Raw genomic sequence first — 17,546 nt, 5'->3', positions numbered from 1 at the left:
CCACACAAGAGACTACTGCTGCCTGGGTGAATGGAAAGCCTTCAGTGTCTGACCAAACCCAGTCATGGTCCCCAGCAGAGAATCCACCCGATCTCATGTCCGAGAAAAAGAATACATCGTATGACATTTCTGCTATCAATTTCTGAGGCTAGCTTGTAAGAAATTCAAAGGGCTAAATTCTCATCCTCTAAATGAGGTCCCTTATGGGAAAAGTCATGTTACATCATGAACCAAAGCCCCAGGACCTTGGGAGTGAGATTAAAACATATACTTTGTCACTTTAAAAATGGGTCCCAAGGCATATTTTCAAGTCTTAGAAACCCTGCATCGTTCACACAGAAGCAGTGCCTTCATTATTCCAGAACAGCATTCCTCATCCTCGACATGATTAGCGTTTTGGACCTGAGAATTCTTTGTTGTAGGAAGTATCCTGTGCATTGTATGATGTTTAACAGCATCCCTGGCCTCTTGTGGCACTGTCCCCCAACCCTGTTGTCACAATCAAAAATGTCTACAAGCCCAGTGTCCCTTGGGTTGAGACTCCCGGTTGAAAACCACTATTCTAGAGAAATAATACCTCCCATCTGAGCCTCAGTCTCTACTCACCTAAATCTGAAAGCGGGAAGTACGGTGCCAGGGAGGCCCAGGGTTAGCAAACCAAAGAACTGAAAGTGTGAACTACAAGCAAGATGTATGAGTTTCCAAACAGATGAGATGTGAACATGATTTCCAATTCTGGATCTGCTGACAAATTTTAGTTTCAGCCCACACTTTAGACCTACCCCAAGTCAGCTTTTATGGCAGAATAAAGATAGGAATTTAAGAAGAATGTCAGCCTAAGTGACTAACGAGAACACTCTTTGCGCTTCTCTTCCTATCGACTGAAGGCTCACTGCGAGTGTGCGGAACACTACCGCAACTTTGTCCCTGGAGTGGGGTGCAGCGTGACCGACGTCTGTGAGTCTAAGAACCCCTGCCACAGGGATGCGAACTGCACCACCATCGCGCCAGGTCTCACCAAGTAAGGCTTTCCAATTCCACCACCATCTTTCCAAGCAGTGAAGGTGGTGGCCAGTCAATGCGGAAACTTCTCGGGAGGTTAGGAAATGTGTCTTATTCAGCCTTGCACCACCCTCACATAGCACAATGCAAGGAGCGCAGTAGGGACTCGATACATCTTTGTATAATCAATGAATCATTCAGTAATGGCTTCCTTGATAATGACCGTGCCAACAGCCTGAAATATTGACCTGGCCTGAAAACATGGTATGAAGTGATCAGAGCGTGGGAGAAAGAATCCACCGTCACTGGGAAAACAGATGTCTATTGTGATGACAGAGGTTTGACCTCTAATGTATATGCCTGTTTCCGCAATCTATGAAGTATTGCTTGTTAGTGGTGCAAAACAATGGGAAAGTGAAAACTAGGGAAAGTGAATACACATGAGTGCTGTTTCCCAGACTCCAGGTTTCAAAAGAAGGGGTTTACTGTGAGTTAAAATATTTGTGTGAAAATTCCCAAGGCAGAGGCAGCTTGCCTAGTGGGAAGATGCTGTTCAGAGTTTAAAGACCTGGGTTTGAGTCTCCACACTGGTATCTATCAGATTCATGACCTTGGGAATATGACAAGGTCTCTCTGGCCTCAGTTTCTCCATGTATAACATGAGCACAGTGGCGTCTACTTCATACTGTTGTTGTGAAGATTCATGAGAGAATGTTCTGGAAACTCCTCTCCAGCTGTGTTTTGGTTTTTATCAGTGGGTGAGCCAAACCTGGAACCCTAGCGTTTTGACTCCCAGACAGAGGCTTGCATCTTCGTGCCACTTTCGGGTCTCATTGTCACCAGCATCAGCAAAGAACCTGTTCTGCTGTAGTGAGCTCAAAGCCATGGTAGACATGGAACAGTTTCTGTGCTTCCAGAGCCCGCCTCTGTCATTCCTTTTATAGCTGGGTCTTGAATGTGTAGATTCGCCCAGATAGGTTTTATGATCACTGTGTTCTCTCTGGGCAAATAAGTGTATCTATATGCACTGTGGGTGGAGTGGAAAGAGCTTGAGTGTCAGAACCCCTGGATGCAAGCCCCAGCTCTGCTGCTTCCCTTACTCTGTGATTTCTATTTCCTCTGTCGTAAAAGGGGGACAGTTGTGCCTCCAACCAGGGCTGTGATGAGGATTAAATAAGGTTACATTCACCAGTCTCTGAGTGGAACCTGGCACACAGAAATCACTCCATACACACCCTGCACACGCAAACCCCTCCCAGACGTGTGTACAGGCACGTACACACCTACACAGCTATGCATCCAGGCACGTCCTCTCCTGAAACCCAGGTTCTGACACTGACAACCGAACCAGGCAGCTTGCACACTTGGTACCATCCTCTGAGAAAGCTTGAGTAGAACACTTTAAACACTTTCTTTTGTGTTTGAGAAGATAAAATCGAAAAATGAAACTGGAACATCAGAATAATAGAAGTTGCATTAAAACTTGTGCCTAGAATGTCAGTGGAACTAACCGTCGATTTTAGGGGTCTGTGTGTCACTCACAAACCTCTCGACATCCGCCCCCCTCCAAAACCTGACTGTCTTCAGCTGGGAAGAGGCCTGTGTTAAGGCTGGCTGAGTGACATTGATAAAATATGGGGCTGCCAGTAATTTAGTTCACCCCGGAGAGGGATTTATCTTGTTTATGCCTCCTCAATGTGGCCATCAGTCTATGCAGAGTATTCAAAGTCATGCTGCATTAGTCAGAGAAGACCACCCAATAAAGAAGAATGAGTTCCAGTGTGGGCTCCCCCACTCACAACTGGGGTGAACTTGGACAAGTCACATAACTTTCTGGAACCACAGTTCCCTCCCCTGACAGGTGGAGCTATTTCCCTGGGCAGAGCTGACAAGTTAATGTGTATAAGCCTGCTTTAAACTCTACACTCCACTTTCATTATTACTAAGAAGAACCATTACTTCCTGTCAGTTAAAATTGTGCCTTTCTATTTTTACGTGGCAGAGGTGGGAATTAAGGCATGACAGAAGAGAAAGGCATTCCTCTCTTATTTGAGTCTGCAAAGCCTGGACGTGACAGAGAAGGCATACCGGAAAATGGGGACATTAGTGACACTAATGACAGTGTTTATATGCAATGTGTGCAGGTTAGGATTCCTTAGTGTGAACCATCTTCCCAAGAATCCTGTCCGAAGCAATACGGTGCCTCGGCACCAGGCAGCAGGATCATGGGCTTTCCCAGACAGACCCAGCTTCAAACCCCAGCTCAGCCGCTTCCACATGTGTTCCCAGCAGTGTGACCCTCAGACCTGGGCAACAGGGGCCCCTGCCCTGGGCACTGCATTTTAGAGGGCCCCATTCTGGCCCTCCACTGACTACACCGGGGCAAGGAATCTGAAGGACGAAGGGGCCGTGATCTCCCAGAGCCGGAAGGCACATCAGAGACCCCACTCAAGTAACCAGGACCTCATTCTCTGCTCAGAGGGCTTGAAACCAGCCTCCGGAACCTGCACGGGCTCTTCCTGGGACCACTCCCCCCAGGGGATGGCCGAAGATGGCTGTTTGCAGAGGGTGTGCATGGGCCAGCTTTACCTCCACCACTGCCATCAACGCACCCTTGGCTCTAGCGCCACTGAGCTGTTTATTGTTCTTCAAACATACCCTGGTATTCCCCCAGCTTAGACCGTCCTTGCCTCCCCACCTCCTCTGAGTCAGACCAACACGCTGATCCTCTGCAGTGTCAACTTGAGTATCTTCACCTCTCTGATGCCTCCCCTGTCTTCCTGGTCCACTCAGGTGCCCCTCCCCCTGGGATCCCAGAGAACCCTGGAATGCTTCTGTTATAATATTTATCACCGTAAACTTTGGGGGCACCTTATAATTTAACTAAATTTTATCCAACATTGAATATAAATAATTCCATCTCATAACATAAAATGCAGGTGGCTTGTGGGTGTTTTGAAAGCCTTGGGACAGCAGGTAAGAACTTTATACCTAGTAAAGAACCAATTTATAAAAGAGGTGATGCTATGAATGGGCCGTAGCCCAGCTGAGTCAGAAAATGGTCTCATAAAGTCTCAGACTTGTGGACCGAGATTTTAAATAAAAATTTAAAGAATATTTATGTCTCATACATTCCATTCAGCACAGAGACCATTAAAATATAATTCTCCTGCCATCCTTAGGAAAGACAAGTTAAGTCTCTTTAGACAAAATGGATCACTGGCCTCATAACAACTTAGGGAACTTTCAGAGAGAAATATAAAAAGTAACTTATAAAAGTTACTTGTCTTTCTATTGACTTCACACAGAACTTACATAACGTACAGCAGGATTGGTTTTCCTTTTTTCTTTTTTTTTTTTGCGGTACGCGGGCCTCTCACCATTGTGGCCTCTCCCGTTGCGGAGCACAGGCTCCGGACGCGCAGGCTCAGCGGCCATGGCTCACGGGCCCAGCCGCTCCGCGGCATGTGGGATCTTCCCGGACTGGGGCACAAACCCGTGTCCCCTGCATCGGCAGGCAGACTCTCAACCACTGCGCCACCAGCGAAGCCCCCAGGATTGGTTTTCAATAGTGACTACTGTATCACTTCCAAGAGTTGCCAGTCTCCCTCTTTGTCACCTTACATTCCCCATCCTGAAGCTCAGTACTTACAGAGAAGGTTGATGTTTAAGTAGGAAACTGTCATTTGATTGTATTAAATAAGCTATTGTTTCATGGTTATATCTACCTTAGTGATTCTTCATAACAAGTTTTCTCAGCCTCGGCACTATTGACCTTTGGGGCCAGATAACTCTTTGATGTAGGTACTGTCCTGTGCATTGTAGCGTGTTGAGCCGCATCCGTCACCTCTATCCACTAGATGCCAGTAGCACCTTCACCCCCATTGTGATGGCCAAAAATGTCTCCAGACACTGCCAAATGTCCCCGGGGCGGGGGGGCAAAATTGTCCCTGGTTAGAGCAACTGCTCTATAAAAGTCCCTAAGCCTCAATCAGTAAATGATCTCCCAGTCATTTGTCTGGCTGGGAATCACATATGCATCCTTTTAGAATTAGCTTAAAACGTACTTCCTCCTAGAACTTGTTCCATATTTCTTCAGGCAGAATTAGTCACTTCCTCCTCCATGCCCCAGCGCATCCTATTCAATCTATGGAACTCGAATCGTCTGTTTATGGACTTGTCCTGCTGCATTCCAGCCCCATCATTGTCATTATCGCCACCGTCTCCATCGCTCTCACCATCTGCCAAGTACTGAGCTTTTTCTATGTGTCCATCACTGTGCCAGCTGTTTTCATGCATTGTCTCTTCTATCTACAGCCCTAAAGGTGTTAGTAAACCCATTTCGTAGATGAGGAAACTGGGACTCAAAGATGTTAAGTAACCTCATCATGTTGCCATAAGTGATTTGTTTTCAGGTTCATCTCCAGCATGTGAGATGCTAGAAGAGCAAGGTATCTGTTGTTATCATCTTTATAGCTCTCTTGCCTAGCTCAGTTTATAGAATTAAGTAGGTACTTAGAAAATAATCAGTTTGGGCCTCCCTGGTGGCACAGTGGTTAAGAATCCTCCTGCCAATACAGGAGACACAGGTTCGAGCCCTGGTCTGGGAAGAACACACATGCTACGGAGCAACTAAGCCCGTGTGCCACAACTACTGAAGCCCACGCATCTAGAGCCCATGCTGTGCAACAAGAGAAGCCACTGCAATGAGAAGCCCGCGCAGCACAACAGAGTAGCCCCCGCTTGCAGCAGCTAGAGTGAAAGCCTGCGTGCAGCAGTGAAGACCCAACGCAGCCATAGATAGATAGATAGATAGATAGATAGATAGATAGATAGATAGAAAATCAGTTCAACAGTGAGGCACTGTCCCAGGTGCTGGAATACAAGGGAGAGAAATAAGGTGAGAGAAATAAGGTGGGATCCAGGTTCTAGGAGAGTGTGCCAGCTGGCAGAGGCGAGAAACCCTGAAGAGGTCATTTTGGTAAGATGAGTTGTGGTGGGGGAGTGAGTAGGGAGGCCGGGTAGGGCTGCCTAGGTCACACCTGAGCTATGAGGAGTGGGTGAGAGCACTGCCGGCAGGACACACAGCCTGAGAAGGGTATAACAGTCTAGAAAAAAAAGCGATTTGGTGTTGCTGGCATTTGCATGATGGCAGGAAGGACACATAAAGAAGATCCCCCCCACCCCACCCTTTGTAGCCTTGCATGCGTGCTAAGCGTTTACACTGCATCCTGTAGACAAAAGGAGTCCCTGAGAGTGTTAAGCACACAGATGCCAGATTTCCCTTTGGGACAGACCCCTCAGGGCTTGTGTGAAAGACTGATTTGACGAGAGGAAAACTAAGGGCAGAAAGACCACGTAGGGAGTCATTGCAGCAATCCAAGCAGGGGTGATAAGACTCAGAAATGTTTGTTCAGCAAACTTGTTGGAAATATATCTGTGTGCAATGGTACCAATTTAGAAACACAAATGGATTAGCGAGTGTATAACTGTTCTTTGGAATCCTCTCCTAAGCATGAGCCACCTCTGTGGTATGCATGCCCACAGCATCCCTGCCTCTCTCCTCTCTGAAATGTTCTTCCCCTGTCTCCTGTTTGGTTCCTGACTTATCTCCAAGATCTTGGAGAATGTCACCGTCCTAAGCACCTTGCCAGTTTCAGCCAGCTGTCAGCCAGTCTTTGCCAGGTAGCAGTGGTTTGCTAGAGCCAGGGCTTATGGGTCACAAGAGCCAATGATTAAGTTTTCAGGAATGTGCCTGCTGGTTAGTGTCACAGTAGTTTGAGATTGGCCAAGGTGGGAGTGTGAACCATGGGAAATCGGCAAATGCTGCAAGGCAGGGCTATTTGTTCCCCCTGGAGAGCTGGATGTCTAACATCTACCAGCACACCACTGCTAGTGCCTTTTTTTTTTTTTACAGCTTTATTGGAGTATAATTGCTTTACAATGATGTGTTAGTTTCTGCTTTATAACAAAGTGAATCAGTTATATATATACATATGTTCCCATATCTCTTCCCTCTTGCGTCTCCCTCCCTCCCACCCTCCCTATCCCACCCCTCCAGGCGGTCACAAAGCACCGAGCTGATCTCCCTGTGCTATGCGGCTGCTTCCCACTAGCTATCTATTTTACGTTTGGTAGTGTATATATGTCCATGACACTCTCTCACTTTGTCACAGCTTACCCTTCCCCCTCCCCATATCCTCAAGTCCATTCTCTAGTAGGTCTGTGTCTTTATTCCTGTCTTACCCCTAGGTTCTTCATGACATTTTTTTTTCTTAAATTCCATATATATGTGTTAGCATACAGTATTTGTCTTTCTCTTTCTGACTTACTTCACTCTGTATGACAGACTCTAGGTCCATCCACCTCATTACAAATAGCTCAATTTCGTTTCTTTTTATGGCTGAGTAATATTCCATTGTATATATGTGCCACATCTTCTTTATCCATTCATCCGATGATGGGCATTTAGGTTGCTTCCATGTCCTGGCTATTGTAAATAGAGCTGCAATGAACATTTTGGTACATGACTCTTTTTGAATATGGTTTTCTCAGGGTATATGCCCAGTAGTGGGATTGCTGGGTCATATGGTAGTTCTATTTGTAGTTTTTTAAGGAACCTCCATACTGTTCTCCACAGTGGCTGCACCAATTCACATTCCCACCAGCAGTGCAAGAGTGTTCCCTTTTTTCCACACCCTGTCCAGCATTTATTGTTTCTAGATTTTTTGATGATGAGCATTCTGACTGGTGTGAGATGATAATCTCATTGTAGTTTTGATTTGCATTTCTCTAATGATTAATGATGTTGAGCATTCTTTCATGTGTTTGTTGGCAGTCTGTATATCTTCTTTGGAGAAATGTCTATTTAGGTCTTCTGCCCATTTTTGGATTGGGTTGTTTGTTTTTTTTTTGTTATTGAGCTGCATGAGCTGTTTGTATATTTTGGAGATTAATCAATCCTTTGTCAGTTGCTTCATTTGCAAATATTTTCTCCCATTCTGAGGGTTGTCTTTTGGTCTTGTTTATGGTTTCCTTTGCTGTGCAAAAGCTTTGAAGTTTCATTAAGTCCCATTTGTTTATTTTTGTTTTTATTTCCATTTCTCTAGGAGGTGGGTCAAAAAGGATCTTGCTGTGATTTATGTCATAGAGTGTTCTGCCTATGTTTTCCTCTAAGAGTTTGATAGTTTCTGGCCTTACATTTAGGTCTTTAATCCATTTTGAGCTTATTTTTGTGTATGGTATTAGGGAGTGATCTAATCTCATACTTTTACATGTACCTGTCCAGTTTTCCCAGCACCACTTATTGAAGAGGCTGTCCTTTCTCTACTGTACATTCCTACCTCTTTTATCAAAGATAAGGTGACCATATGTGCGTGGGTTTATCTCTGGGTTTTCTATCCTGTTCCATTGATCTATATTTCTGTTTTTGTGCCAGTACCATACTGTCTTGATTACTGTAGCTTTGAAGTCAGGGAGCCTGATTCCTCCAGCTCCGTTTTTCGTTCTCAAGATTGCTTTGGCTATTTGGGGTCTTTTGTGTTTCCATACAAATTGTGAAATTTTTTGTTCTAGTCCTTTGAAAAATGCCAGTGGTGGTTTGATAGGGATTGCATTGAATCTGTAGATTGCTTTGGGTAGTAGAGTCATTTTCACAATGTTGATTCTTCCAATCCAAGAACATGGTGTATCTCTCCATCTATTTGTATCATCTTTAATTTCTTTCATCAGTGTCTTATAATTTTCTGCATAGAGGTCTTTTGTCTCCTTAGGTAGGTTTATTCCTAGATATTTTATTCTTTTTGTCGCAATGGTAAATGGGAGTGTTTTCTTGATTTCACTTTCAGATTTTTCATCATTAGTGTATAGGAATGCCAGAGATTTCTGTGCATTAATTTTGTATCCTGCTACTTTACCAAATTCATTGATTAGCTCTAGTAGTTTTCTGGTAGCATCTTTAGGATTCTCTATGTATAGTATCATGTCATCTGCAAACAGTGACAGCTTTACTTCTTCTTTTCTGATTTGGATTCCTTTTATTTCCTTTTCTTCTGTGGTTGCTGTGGCTAAAACTTCCAAAACCATGTTGAATAAGAGTGGTGAGAGTGGGCAACCTTGTCTTGTTCCTGATCTTAGTGGAAATGGTTTCAGTTTTTCAGCATCGAGGACGATGTTGGCTGAGGGTTTGTCATATATGGCCTTTATTATGTTGAGGAAAGTTCCCTCTATGCCTACTTCCTGGAGGGTTTTTATCATAAATCGGTGTTGAATTTTGTCGAAAGCTTTCTCTGCATCTATTGAGATGACCATATGGTTTTTCTCCTTCAGTTTGTTAGTATAGTGTATCACATTGATTGATTTGCGTATATTGAAGAATCCTTGCATTCCTGGAATAAACCCCACTTGATCATGGTGTGTGATCCTTTTAATGTGCTGTTGGATTCTGTTTGCTAGTATTTTGTTGAGGATTTTTGCATCTATGTTCATCAGTGATATTGGCCTGGAGTTTTCTTTCTTTGTGACATCTTTGTCTGATTTTGGTATCAGGGTGATGGTGGCCTCGTAGAATGAGTTTGGGAGTGTTCCTCCTTCTGCTATATTCTGGAAGAGTTTGAGAAGGATAGGTGTTAGCTCTTCTCTGAATGTTTGATAGAATTCGCCTGTGAAGCCATCTGGTCCTGGGCTTTTGTTTGTTGGAAAATTTTTAATCACAGTTTCGGTTTCAGTGCTTGTGATTGGTCTGTTCATATTTTCTATTTCTTCCTGATTCAGTCTTGGCAGGTTGTGCATTTCTAAGAATTTGTCCATTTCTTCCAGGTTGTCCATTTTATTGGCATATAGTTGCTTGTAGTAATGTCTCATGATCTTTTGTATTTCTGCAGTGTCAGTTGTTACTTCTCCTTTTTCATTTCTAATTCTATTGGTTTGAGTCCTCTCCCTTTTTTTCTTGATGAGTCTGGCTAATGGTTTATCAATTTTGTTTATCTTCTCAAAGAACCAGCTTTTAGTTTTACTGATGTTTGCTATTGTTTCCTTCATTTCTTTTTCATTTATTTCTGATCTGATCTTTATGATTTCTTTCCTTCTGCTAACTTTGAGGTTTTTTGTTCTTCTTTCTCTAATTGCTTTAGGTGCAAGTTTAGGTTGTTTATTCGAGATGTTTACTGTTTCTTAAGTAGGATTGTATTGCTATAAACTTCCCTCTTAGAACTGCTTTTGCTGCATCCCATAGGTTTTGGGTCATCGTGTCTTCATTGTCATTTGTTTCTAGGTATTTTTTGATTTCCTCTTTGATTTCTTCAGTGATCACTTCATTATTAAGTAGTGTATTGTTTAGCCTCCATGTGTTTGTATTTTTTACAGATCTTTTCCTGTAATTGATATTTAGTCTCATAGCGTTGTGGTCAGAAAAGATATTTGATACAATTTCAGTTTTCTTAAATTTGTCAAGGCTTGATCTGTGACCCAAGATATGATCTACCCTGGAGAATGTTCCATGAGCACTTGAGAAGAAAGTGTATTCTGTTGTTTTTGGATGGAATGTCCTATAAATATCAATTAAGTCCATCTTGTTTAATGTATCATTTAAAGCTTGTGTTTCCTTATTTATTTTCATTTTGGATGATCTGTCCATTGGTGAAAGTGGGGTGTTAAAGTCCCCTACTATGAATGTGTTACTGTCGATTTCCCCTTTTATGGCTGTTAGTATTTCCCTTATGTATTGAGGTGCTCCTATGTTGGGTGCATAAATATTTACAATTGTTATAACTTCTTCCTGGATTGGTCCCTTGATCATTATGTAGTGTCCCTCTTTTTCTATTGTAATAGTCTTTGTTTTAAAGTCAATTTTGTCTGATATGAGAATTGCTACTCCAGCTTTTTTCGGTTTCCATTTGCATGGAATATCTTTTGCCATCCCCTCACTTTCGGTCTGTATGTGTCTCTAGGTCTGAAGTGGGTCTCTTGTAGACAGCATATATATGGGTCTTGTTTTTGTATCCATTCAGCCAGTCTGTGTCTTTGCTAGTGCCTTTTTAACTGCATCTTTAACTCCATTTTTCTTTTGTGAACCTAAACTATCATATACGATTCTGTGACTTTCATTGTTTACATATTTCTTTTAATTCAATTACTACTTATTTTACAACTATTAATTAAATACCTACTATGGACCAAGCCCTGTACTAGATCTTGGGGTTACGAGAGTGAATAATTACACACATAGCCCTTGTCCTTACTCTTTTCTCAAATTAGATGTGGAAGCAGATCTTAATCAAAAAACCACACAGGTTAGGTTGAAATTACAACTGGGACTGGTGCTGCAGAAAAGAGCTACATGGCACTGGGAGCTACATGGCACACTAAGGGCGACACAGTCTACAAAGGGATGAGGAAGGGGATGGAAAATCAAGGAAGGTTTCCCTAGGAAGGCACAGTTGAGCAGAGACCTCAGGAAGGAAAGGGAGGGGAAGAGTCTTCCAAGCAGATCCACAGCTCTGACTCTTGAGGCTGGCTTCAGCAGCTTATTCTGATTTTGTGGTTCTGCAGTGGGGACCTAGACTCTACATTTATAGTAAGTACTCCTAGTGCTTCTGATATACATGGGCTCTTGCTTATGCTTTGAAAAAATACTGAGGCAAAGAATATACAGAGGGCTTCCCTGGTGGCGCAGTGGTTGGGAGTCCGCCTGCCGATGCAGGGGACGCGGGTTGGTGCCCCAGTCCCGGAAGATCCCACATGCCGCGGAGCAGCTGGGCCCGCGAGCCATGGCCGCTAAGCCTGCACGTCCGGAGCCTGTGCTCCGCAACGGGAGAGGCCACAACAGTGAGAGGCCTGCGTACTGCAAAAAAAAGAATATACAGAGTGATCTAGTGTTTACATATACACACATAATTTATTAAATATCCGTTTCTTGTGGGGCTGCTCTATGTCAGCCAGTACACTAGGAATGCTCACTTGTGTTTGTCCCACTCTTCTGGCCTTGTCTCTGTCCCGTGCTGAGCATCCACTCTGACTGTCCCAGTCTTCCCCATCTGCACAGTGAGGGGTTTGGACTGTATGACCTCAACATCCAATGGCTTTGAGACCCTGAAAGTGTGTTTTCCCCCTCTCTGTAGATGCACTTGCCGCAAAGGTTACGTTGGCGATGGCTCGACGTGTTATGGAAACATCATGGAGCGACTCAGAGAATTAAACACTGAACCCAGAGGAGAATGGCAAGGAAGGCTGACCTCTTTCATCTCACTCCTGGGTACACAGCCATGGGTGCACATTTGCACAGAAAGCGCAGTCCTCTGATGGGCAAGGACATCTGCCAGACACACAGTCACTCAGAAAGGGGTGTGCAGGATAGGCAAGTCTTGTCTATTGGGATCAGCCCTTTCTAGGAAGGGCAAGTGGGAGGAAAAGGACAAGCAGCTGTTCCAAGGAGATGAGAGTTAGTGCCAAGAGATCCAGCAATGCAGCAGCTAAGGACAAGGTGCTGGGGTCACCGTCGATTAACAGGTCTGCAACAACAGTGAGATAGGCAGCTACCGATGTGAGCATGGAAACCATCCTCTTTCCCTTGACCTTATGGGTCCTCCAGATGGGAAACAATGTTGGCAGGTAGTACTGGGAGGCACTATCCATGCTCCTCAGTGAAGGTGCCATTTGAATGTGGGGCAGAGTCTTGGCGGTGTGCGACCAACCATCTCACATATCGCTGGGTGTTTAGCATCCTTGGTCCCCCAACCACTAACAGTCTATAGTGACACATTCTCTGCCAGCCCCCAGGCAGGGTGACAGCCTAAAACACCCTCCTGCCTTTCCAAACACCCTCTAGAGGTCATGACCTCACACTCCCATAAGAATGAAATATAGCTGATCGCAGCGTTAGACAAGATTTCCAATAAAACACAAATTTTGCCAGTCGACAGGAAATAAAACACAGGCTTGAGCAATCAACAGAATCCTTAAAATATTATCATCTAGAACTGACCAGTCACCAAGCATGATTTCCCAGAAAGAGCACGGGCGGAGGAGGAAGTGTTCTGCACTGGTCAGTGCTGTGTTCTCAGCGCAAATAATGTGCCTCCTACACAAATGACCCGCTCTTTGCAGGACACCCCCCAGGGAGTCAGGCATTACTGGCAGACCTCAGGGCTCTCCTGCCTTCCTCTACACACTCTTAGAATATCAGTGAGAGCAGACAAGGGGGACAGTGTCCTTTAGACATTTCTCTGGACAAAGTCCAGTCACCCTGTCACCTGCCCGGTTTATGAGGTGTGGGGCACACTGCCTCCTGTGTGAGAGCACAGAGCCCATCCTGCTGTCCACGCCTCCCCAGGGGCATGGAACAGGACCAGCTATAAAATTTCTAGAGCCCAGTACAAAATGAAAAGACCAGGGCTTCTTTGTTCAAAAAGTATTGAGCATTTCACGATGGCAATGACAAAGCATTGAACCAAGAATGAGGCGCTTTTTTTTTTTTTAAGTATTTATGTTTGGCTGCGTTGGGTCTTCGTTGCTGCGCACAGGCTTTCTCTAGTTGTGGCGAGCGGGCTTCTCATTGCAGTGACTTGTTGCGGAGCGCGAGCTCTAGGCCCGCAGGCTTCAGTAGTTGTGGCACGCGGGCTCAGTAGTTGTGGCGCACAGGCTTAGTTGCTCCATGGCATGTGGGATCCTCCCGGACCAAGGCTCGAACCTGTGTCCCCTGCATTGGCAGGCAGATTCTTAACCACTGAGCCACCAGGGAAGTCCCAAGAATGAGGCTCTTCTGAGCTGGCCCTGATGGAGCAAGGGCTGCATCTTCACTCACTGAGATGGCAACAGCTCAGAAAGTCAGGCACAGAGGCAGAGGTTGTCCAAGAATGTTGTCACATGACCCTCATGGACCCTCGCATCCCAGGGTATCTTTGAGTCAAGACTGTGGCTATAGGAAAAATCACACAGTTGTGAGGAACACTTGGGGGCCTCACATTCTTAGCTTCCCAGTTCACCTAGGGCCTGCATAATACCAATTAGAATGGAGAAGCTCAGGAGTCAGAGGGTCTAAGTGGACCACAAGGGGCATTGCCTGATTTTACTCCTCATGAGCTACTGACGCATTTAGTGTTTTCTTTCTTTGTGTATTTCAACTCCTAAGACAAAGCCTATGCTTGGCCACTGAGTAACCTGGGACCATTTACCGTGCTGTTGCCGACAGACAAAGGATTAAAAGGATTCAATGTAAGTATTTTAAATAACCTTGTTTTATAAATAAGGACTAATGTAAAAAAAAAAAAAAAAAAAAAAACCTTAGCAGACAGTAGTACCCTCTTTATTTAAAGTGGGAAACCCCATTAAAATTAAACCTACTGATGATGAGATGCAAATTTTTTTATAAAATTCTTTGAGCAAAATAAAACGTCCTTACGGATAGTATACAAACAGTAAGTGCACAACTCAATGAACTGTCACAAAGTGCATGTCGATGTGTCTAGCAAGACTCCCCCAGTGCCCCCTTCCAGTCATTACCCCTCAAGGGTAATCACTAAAGCTTCTTAACTGTAGTCACGTGATAAATAAGATTTGCATAATGCAAAACTGCTCACTTCCCACAGAAAGAATTAAATTAACATACCAGCTAGGTATTTGTTTCTTTAAAATCATCGTAAGTGGTAACAGTGGTAGGGGAAACTAGAAGAGAATTGTAGTCTTCAGTGTGAGCAGCTGCTGTCTCAGATAATGTCAACCAGTGGGAATGAAACCCACAGTGCCCAGTGGAGGTTTCCCATGGTATCAGTGCCATAGTTAGATTTGGTTTAATGTAGGTAATGAACACACTGATTTGTGTGAAATTGGTTTATATTGGTTTATATACGATCACAAAAATATCCAAGATACTTTGTGATCATAATTTGTGCTGCAGTCAGTTAACACCCAGCGAGTTTCAGACTCTCTCCTCCTAATATGCCACCACCATTCATCCGTCCAAGATGAATCTGTCATTAATCTTCAGAGATGCACTCACATGTCTCCTGTGGGGAAGGAGAACTAGTGAATATTGAAGGCATCTGGGCTAGACACTTTGCATGTGGTCTCTTGTTTAATATACAGATTGAATTTACACAGTTGAGAAGAGGTCTCTGAGTGATTGTTGACAATCTAATATTGACAAAACGTCAGTCAGTTTGATCCAAAGGATTTCGAAAATCTTAGTTTTGCTCTTCAGAAGCTCCATCGGTCCACTCTACTGGGTCTTTTCACACAATTTCACATTTCATTCCCAGCTGCTTCCTGGGCTCAAGATGACTGACCTCTCAGCACCTGCCAACCACGTTGGTCCTCCCGGCCCCAGCGCTATGCTCTCCCCACGATGTCCGGTTCCCTCCCAGAGCACCCCCCATGGTTTGAGAGCAACCGTGCCTCACCTCTAGATTTCTGCTCCCTTTAAGGCCTGGCTTAGGGCAGCTTATCTCTGGGAAAGTCATCTGTATCTGAAAGAGCCCAAACTCAAGTCAGGGTGAACTAGCTTTGATGTTTTTGATGCTAAACAAATCATAACCTGAATCACAAACCTCATTTTTCCCTTCAAACCACAGTAGAGACTGAAGGAATCGGCTTGCTTTTCTCAGGTAAAAGAGCTTTTGCTGAATAACGAAGCTGCTCAGTACTTTGTGAAACTCCACATAATTGCTGGACAGATGAGCACCGAGCAAATGAATAATACAGACACATTCTATACTTTGACCGGAAAGTCAGGGGAAGTCTTCAGTGATGATAAGGTAGGTGAGGGTCTCTCTGATTTTCACTCCCAGAATGAAGCCGCTCACTGAGTCGATGGCCATAGCCAGCTCTCTCTTGGTGTCCGGGGGTCGTGAAAGGTTCCAAAGAACTTCTTTCCTTGTTCCTTATTTGTCAGAGCGCTTCCCTACACAGGAAAGAAATGGAGAACAGCACTGGAAAGGGTCAGGTGGGAGAGGGGTGGGCTGTTACGGGAAGGGAATTGTAAAGTGATTTTGCTCTGGTCTGAATTAGTTTTCAAGGCAACCATCATTCAACTGCCAGCAGGAAGGAGAAATTTACAGTAAACCTTTTTCCTGGAAGCATCAGCAGATCAGCACTCCTCTTACGAAAGGAAATGGATTGTTTGTTTTAGATTGCCAGGGTTTATCCATTCTCTCCAACTCAACACTGCATCAATCAGTGCCATCAATTCCGTTTTGTTTTTAAAATATCTTCCTCCTCTTTCACAAATAACTCTTTTTGTGATTCTACTGAGCTGAAGGGCACATGGTCAGTCAACAGAGAGAGTGTATGGGGGGAGGGGTTATGACCTATCCTGTTGCATTTCACCAAACATCAATAGTTGATAGATTAATGAGCACTTACTATGTGCAAGGTACTGGGGTAAATCTGGATTTGTGTTACATAAGGCTCACAACAGCCCTGTGAAGGCTTTTCCAATGGGAAAACTGAGAGGTAGCACAGTAAGGGCCAGAGCCACGATTCAAGAGCAGGTCTGCCTGACCCCAAAGCCTGAATCGTTCACCAGTGGGTTGTACTGTGTGCGTGTGAGGATGGATGGATGGATGGATGGACGGACAGACAGACAGAGGAAGATGTGGTTTCCTTTCTCACAAGGACATGCATTCATTCCTTTATTCATTCAACAAATATGTTTTATTGTGTGCCTCTTCTGTCCAAGACACTAAAGTAGGTAATGAATTTGCGATAAATTGAATAGTTTGGGGCCTTTTTGTAGCTTGCCATCTATGGCGGGGAGACTGTAATGCCTTATTCTCATTTAGCAATCACTGGTAGTCAGAGGTGATTTCATATGTTATCTCATTTGATCTTAATGAAAGACCTGTGAACTCAACTGAGCAGAAACCATCATTCCCATTTTGGGGATAAGTAACTCATCCAAGGTCACACAGCCAATAAGTGGCAGAACCCAAGGATTGAAGACTTCTTCTAATCCAGTGCTCGATTTTTCAAGGGCACACATTAATTTTTATTTTTCCTTGGTGTTTTAGGACAGACACCTGAAGCTTAAACTCTATGGAGGCAAAAAGAAGGTAAAAATTATACAAGGGAACATAATTGCTTCCAACGGGCTCCTGCATATCCTCGACAGAGCCATGGACAAGGTGGCGCCCACGTTTGAGAGCAATACTGAGGTGAGATATTCCAGGTAAAAGTGACGTCACCTCAAATCCATCTCCCTTTTCTCCCTGGAGAGTCACTCCCAAAAAGAAAATGAACGCCAGCACTATGTGCTTGTACTAGGACCCCAACCATGGGGAAAATGGGATAATTTCTGTTTTTAGTAGCATTCTGGGCACCTCTGAGAGAGAGAGAAAGGCATATAGTAAGCATAGGAAAGATGTTGATTTTGTGACCTTTTTCATAGTCACACCTGACAACTCAGACCAGCTGTCGTGAAAATTTACCCCTTGTGCTTTATGGAGGAGATCCACACTTACGTGTAAACTCTGTCATCAGTCTTTTCATGTTAGAGCATCTAAATATTTCCTAAGCCACCTTATTTTTTTTTTCACTGAATTTTAAGCAAGATG

At 44.2% G+C, this 17,546-nt stretch overlaps 1 protein-coding gene across 1 annotated transcript in view; it reads left to right on the top strand.

Moving 5' to 3' along the window:
• STAB2 (stabilin 2) overlaps positions 1-17,546 on the top strand; it is a 158,466-nt gene that overhangs the window by 37,620 nt on the left and 103,300 nt on the right. The window contains exons 9-13 of the mRNA XM_019952337.3: positions 888-1,021; positions 12,120-12,253; positions 14,129-14,211; positions 15,600-15,749; positions 17,004-17,147. Coding sequence (XP_019807896.2) covers positions 888-1,021; positions 12,120-12,253; positions 14,129-14,211; positions 15,600-15,749; positions 17,004-17,147 — 645 coding nt within the window. The remainder of the gene's footprint in view (positions 1-887; positions 1,022-12,119; positions 12,254-14,128; positions 14,212-15,599; positions 15,750-17,003; positions 17,148-17,546) is intronic.

This window comes from Tursiops truncatus, chromosome 11, assembly GCF_011762595.2.
Source record: "Tursiops truncatus isolate mTurTru1 chromosome 11, mTurTru1.mat.Y, whole genome shotgun sequence".
NCBI classification, from domain to species: domain Eukaryota; kingdom Metazoa; phylum Chordata; class Mammalia; order Artiodactyla; family Delphinidae; genus Tursiops; species Tursiops truncatus.
This window is presented reverse-complemented; position numbering and strand designations above follow the sequence as displayed.